This window comes from Solanum lycopersicum, chromosome 1 (assembly GCF_036512215.1).
Source record: "Solanum lycopersicum chromosome 1, SLM_r2.1".
Classification (NCBI taxonomy): Eukaryota; Viridiplantae; Streptophyta; class Magnoliopsida; order Solanales; family Solanaceae; genus Solanum; species Solanum lycopersicum.
The window spans coordinates 19,119,224-19,125,315 of NC_090800.1; the positions used below are offsets into that span (position 1 = coordinate 19,119,224).

General features: G+C 34.9%; 1 protein-coding gene across 1 annotated transcript; it reads right to left on the bottom strand.

Annotated features, from left to right (window-relative positions):
• Positions 1 to 4,003: 4,003 nt before the first annotated feature.
• On the bottom strand, positions 4,004 to 5,379 carry LOC104645981 (uncharacterized). The gene is made up of 4 exons (XM_010318939.1): positions 5,239 to 5,379; positions 4,860 to 4,990; positions 4,611 to 4,745; positions 4,004 to 4,499 (listed from the first exon to the last, which is right to left on the bottom strand). The coding sequence occupies exons 1-4, from the start codon at positions 5,377 to 5,379 to the stop codon at positions 4,004 to 4,006; spliced, it is 903 nt and encodes a 300-aa protein (XP_010317241.1).
• Positions 5,380 to 6,092: the final 713 nt, after the last annotated feature.

Here is a 6,092-nt window from a genome sequence, read left to right on the forward strand (position 1 = left end):
ATTCATGTTTCAAATTTCAAGTTTGAACTTTAAAGTTTTAAATTTCAAATTTGAGAAGTTTAAATTTGTAATTTAAATATTTTAAAGTAATGTAAATTGTAAACTTTAAATTAAGTATTTTAAAATTAGATTACTACTTTAGCATATATATTTAATTGTATATATTAAAATTAAAATGAAAAACAAAAATTGTATAAAAAAGCTTGAACAAAAGTTAAAACCTTCAAATTTATTCAATAGAACTTAGAAGTTACAACTTACAATTAACAAATATTAGTGGAGTAACTAATCTACGCAGCCACCTTCTAGGAAAGGTTCTGTTTCAATAAGTTCTCATACGTAAAACTAATATTTGTTACAGATATTAGATGAGTAACTAATTTTACGCAGCCACCTTCTAGGAAGGGTTCTGTTTCAATTAGTTCTCGAATGTAATCTGAAAATATTTGTTTTCTCCTTTAAAATTTAATTCTAATTGTCGCATCATATCGATGGTGATATCCTCCGGTGTTGGAAAACTTGTTAGAAATTCTTGTGCCTCTAATTCATCATCACTGCATTCAATTTGTGTTTTGATCCAACTTGCTTGTTTTTACTTAACTTTAGCAAATTGTTATTCCTCCTTTCGGCATTGCACCAGTCTCTAAATAAAACTATTGTTTCCAAACTGTCTTCCGCCAATGAATATCTATGATCACCAATTTTAAACCTTGCCGCACTGAAAGCAGCCTCTGATACAACTGATGAAGCTTGAATAGCTAGAACATCATGAACCATTTTGCTCAAAGTTGGAAATGCATCGCTTGGCCTACTCCACCATCCTAATAAATCTTCATTGCCATCTTTGATTTCCAATGATTCTAAAGATTGATTAACATATTCTTCAAAATCATCACAGTTAGTAGAATTAAGACCAAGAAAACCTCGCATATAACATGAAATTGGAACTGACGAATCAATCTCAACATTAGAAGTTTGACCAACTTCTCATTGAAAATTTTCAGTAGTTCTATATTTTTCATACAAAACTTTTGCTTCTACTTTTATGCTAGACTTACACGCTTGACAATTTAGAATTTCTTCCGGTAAAATTTCTAAAGTTTCATAAAAACTGTCGACAAGGCCTTGCACACCTTGTAATTTATAAGAAGGATGAAGTAAAGTAGCCGTTAAAAAAACTCGAGGAATAGGAAAAAAAATATTTTTTAAATGTTTCAATCATACCTTCAATTGCAACTCTAAATTTATCTATTTTTTTATATTTACAAAATTGAATTGAAAGAGCACAAATATTTATTAACACGGATGAAATAGTAGGATAATAAATTCCGAAAAACATGGTAGTACCATCATAAAAAAGTCTTAAAAATTGTAATAGTTCTTTAGTTTCTTCCCAATCTTCATCACAAATTCTATCTAATGGATCAACATTATGAGCATTAAAACCCATTTGTATGGGTCTTCTATATTTATAAGCAACCGAAAGCATTTCGTAAAGAGAATTCCACCTTGTTTTAATATGTTTTGGAATTTTTCTAGGTGACAATTCACATAGTGAACAACGCTCATTAAATTCCCTAATTCTAGCAGCATTGTTTGTATGAAAAATCAAGGTAACAGCATATTCAACTTTTACATTACCACAATCAAATGATGAAATACCATCTTGTACAACTAAATTTAATATATGTGCAACAATCTAACATGAAAAATATTATTGTCAATTGGACATAATCTAACTTTTAACATGTTAGCAGCATTTGTATTATTAGATGCATTATGTAATGCGACAGACATTGTTTTATCTATAATCATGTAATAATCTAAAACACTTAAAATATTTGAAGCTAAATATGCACTAGTTTTTTTCTCTATACATAGTTTATAACTTATAATTCTTTTTTGCAAATTCCAATTATGATCAATCCAATGTGCATTAATAGTTAAATAATCATTTCCATTAACACTACGACCCATGTCCGAAGTTATAGACACTCTACTATCTAATATGCCAAATAGACAACGAAGAAATTGACAATGTTTACCTTGATATTCAAACACATCAATTTTAACAGTATTTCTTGAAAAGCCTCTATAATCCGGATTATAAGTTTGTTGAATATATTCAACAAAATCGGGATTTGAAGGAAAACTATAAGTAAAACCACAAACGAAAACCATTTTAGCTGAATTTTCCCAATCTAATTCCTTATTATATTTACGTTGTGTTATTGGACCAGCGGGGTTAAAAGGATCTAATGTTCCTTGAACCATGTTAGAAGCCCCTATCGATGCATTCCCGGTAATATCTAATTCATTAATTGAAATTCCCTTTTTTCTATTGGCTTATGCTTTAGCTTCTTTATATTGAATCGGCACACAAGATAACAAATGTCTATTTAATCCCCTCGTTCCACCTCGACCCCCACCTTGTTTATGTTTAAAAGGTTGCTTACACTTATTACAAATAGCAACAATATTTTCTTTATCAAAAGTCATAAATTGCCACACAATAGAAGTTTTAGGTCGTTGATACTTCACCTTCACCCTTGTAGGAGGTATAAGGGGTGGATGTCCAAAATATTGCTCCGGTAAATTGATAGTCTCATTTCGAACTTCTGTCACCGGAATAGTAGGTGTTTCATCTAACTCCTCTTCTCCCAAATCAGCTTCTACTTCTTCACCTGAATTTTCATCAACATTAGGATTAATATTAACATAACGTCGTTCTAAACTTTCGTGATCGAGTTGAACATTTGAATCAATATTATAAGGAGTATCATCAACATAAGTAGAATCCTTTATGTTAAATCTAACTCTACTCGTTGATTTAGATGAAGTACCACCACTTTTACTACTCTTTTTACTTTACTATTTTTTTTACCAAAATTAAATAATTTAAAAAGTCTACTTTCTTCGTTATCTTGTGATGTCTCTTTTCCTTTACTGCTAGTTTTTTTGGTAGAACTCATACTTAATTATATATATATATATGTGTGTGTGTGTGTGTGTGTGTGTGTGTGTGTGTGTGTGTGTGTGTCTGTGTGTGTGTGTGTGTGTGTGTGTGTATATATGTATGTATATATATATATATATAAAGTGTAATATAAAAATAATAATAACACAAAAGTAAAGACGAATAATAAAATATAAATATTATGAAACGAATGTACCAAGCGTCTTCATTAATAGCAGACGTTAAACCGATTGTGAAGCTTGTGATTTATTGTAACTTGTAATTTGTAACTCCAAGTCTCCAACCAATACTTGATAACAAATATGAGATAATATAATTATATTTATTGATATAATATGAAAATTTTGTATTAAAAATTGAAATATATGGAATCTAATAATATGAGAATTAAAATTGAATAGAAATTAAATTGACACTTGAGAATTGAGAGTTGATAGGATATAGAAAATAGATGAGAGAAATGAGAAAAGATGATTTTGTAAGAAATAGTAGGGGATAGGTGTATTTATAGTATTAAAAATGGGTTAAAGTTTAATTATTATAACTTGAGGGTTTAAAATAAAGTATTAAAAGTAGAGGGTGTTTGGGAACACAAAAAGGGACATAAATCCGTTGGGGGGGGCACTAGCCGTTTCCCCAACGGATCTAAACAGTCAGTTTTAAAACTTTTAAAAAAAAGGGGGGGAAGGAGATCCCGCGAACTGGCCGGTTCAACCTGGCCAGGACCGGGCTGGGTCGATCGGAAAGCAGGGGTGAACCGTCCCCTAACTGGTCCCCTCATCCCCCCACCCCTTAAACCCCTTAAACCCTGGGGGATGGGCCGGGTTCGGGTCGGGGCGGGCCATCCCGGTTCCCCTGCCATCCCTAATGGTAGCATAGCATTTATGGAGCAAATCCATATCCAAAATTATATCAAAGTCAAGAATGGTTAATCCTATTTGGTCAGTATAGGTAACTCTATTAAGAACAACTATTGGGCAATCTCTATATACTGTTTCATCTCTAACGTTGTCTCGTGTCGGAGTACTAACTTAAAAAAGGATCATGCAAGATCTTAGGAAGCAATTCATATTTAGTAGCTAATAAAGGAGTAACAGAAGACAAGGTTGATCCTGGATCTAACAATGCATACACAAGAAAAGAAAATACATGCAAATTACTAGTGAGCACATCAGTTGACTTCTCCTGCTCCTCTCTACCTTTCAAAACATAGATAGTGTTCCTCTTGCGAGGCTCGACTGCAGGAATAGGATTAGGCCGAGGCTGAGTATCTTTCTTGGCCAGATTCTTCACATATGGGCAGTCCCTGATCATATGTCCACTCTTGCCACACCTATAGCAGGCATTAGAACCTACCATGCATTCACCTCCATGAAAACGGCCCCACTTACCACACAGCTTTCTGTCACGCTGGGAATTTCTATCATTGCCCTTCTTTGGGGCATACTTTCCCCATTTGTCATTAGTGTTGCTGGAAGGAGTAGGATTACCTAAGTGCCGGTGCCCTTTCTTGAACTTGGGCCTGTTCTTAACTCAAAGAGAACTCCTACCAGTGCTAGAACTAGCCTGATCTGAGGGCCTTGGATTCTTGCCTTCTCGGCCTCTCTTCCTCCAACGAATCTCCTCCACCTACTGTGAATGTACCATCAACCTAGTAAAGTCCACATTATCATGCAACATGGCTGCCCGACATTCCTCCACCAGATCCTTTGATACACCAGTCACAAACCTGCTCATCTCATCCCTGTTACTGGACACTAAGGAAAAACTATAATTGGAAAGTTTAACAAACTTCAAGGAGTATTCCTTGATTGACATACCTCCTTGACATAAGTTGATGAACTCCTCAACCTTAGCCTTTCTCTAAATTCTGGGAAAGAACCTCTCCAGGAATGAAGTTATGAGAATGTCTCGAGTGATGGGGGCATCTCTTGGTGCTCGTCTATCTACCCACATCATGTACCATACCTGAGCCACATCCTTGAGCTGGTATGCAGCCAACTCAGCCTTCTCCTATTTATTAACACGCATAACACAGAGAATCTTATGGACTTCATCCACAAACTCATGGGGATTCTCATTGGTTCTGGACCAGAAGTAGACTGGAGGATTCATATGGTGAAATCTCTCAGTATGCTATTGAAATCTCTCAGTATGCTAGCCATGGTGCTAGCATATGGGTTCTCCCTAGGAGCACCCACTCTAGTGGTCTGGGTTGTGATAGCTTGTGCCTGAGTAGCGATGGCTTGGGCCATCTAAACCAGTGTTGCTCTCACTTCTCCATCTGTCAACGCAGTTGGGTTGACAAACACTTGCACTCCAACAACTAGGGCTTGGGGAGGAGCTTGGTTTCCCCCATCAGTTGTTTCTCCAACTCTCCTTCCTGCGTTTCTTGTTTTCATTCTTTTTCTACAAGCACACACAAGAAGGAAGTTAGATTCTAGAATGAAACAAAATGTCAAAATTGTACACGGCAGGATAAAGAGTAGAAGAATGGAAGATTCTTACCATCACTAAGTCTCTAAGTCATGGTTGTGGTTAACTTCACAACCATAAGCTAGAAACTAACAACTCCTTCGTTCCTAGGTAATTTAACCTCATGCTCTGATACCAAGTTTTTCACACCTAGGTCCTAGACCCTAGAAGAGACCAGCATCGTTAATCACACACAGGTCGCAGACAAGCCTCTTATTAGGTTTCATCACAATCATACTATTAAATTTAGCAAAAATTTTAAAACTTTTTAAACTTACTCAAGTGAACTTAGACTTCATATAATTATTATATAAGAGTGATATACTAAGAGCTCAAACTAAACAACCATCTATTAACAGATTGAACAATTGAAATGAAGAATTAATTGTATCATTAATAGTTGCCAAAACAGCCTTAATATGAAAGCTTGAACAAATGGTTAAAAGGGAATGCTAGGGAAAACATCCACTAGCTATGTATAATCTACTAAAGCTAGAAAATAAAGTGTAGGCATCCTCGAACTCACGAGGACCTACCAAAGTCTGGAGGTACTAGTCTAAACAACTTCAACTAATCTTCCATCTTCTTCAAGGACCTGCACCTATAAAGATAGTAATTGTATATGGGTTAGTATACACTT

What these genes read in the sequence shown, in the direction of transcription:
- LOC104645981 (XM_010318939.1), bottom strand. Translation starts at nt 5,379, where the DNA reads ATGAAAACAAGAAACGCAGGAAGGAGAGTTGGAGAAACAACTGATGGG. An exon ending in GAGAAGTGAGAGCAACACTG is followed by an intron (nt 4,991 to 5,238) that starts GTTTAGATGGCC and finishes GTTAATAAATAG; the next exon opens with GAGAAGGCTGAGTTGGCTGC. An exon ending in AGGTTGATGGTACATTCACA is followed by an intron (nt 4,500 to 4,610) that starts GTAGGTGGAGGA and finishes AGTTAAGAACAG; the next exon opens with GCCCAAGTTCAAGAAAGGGC.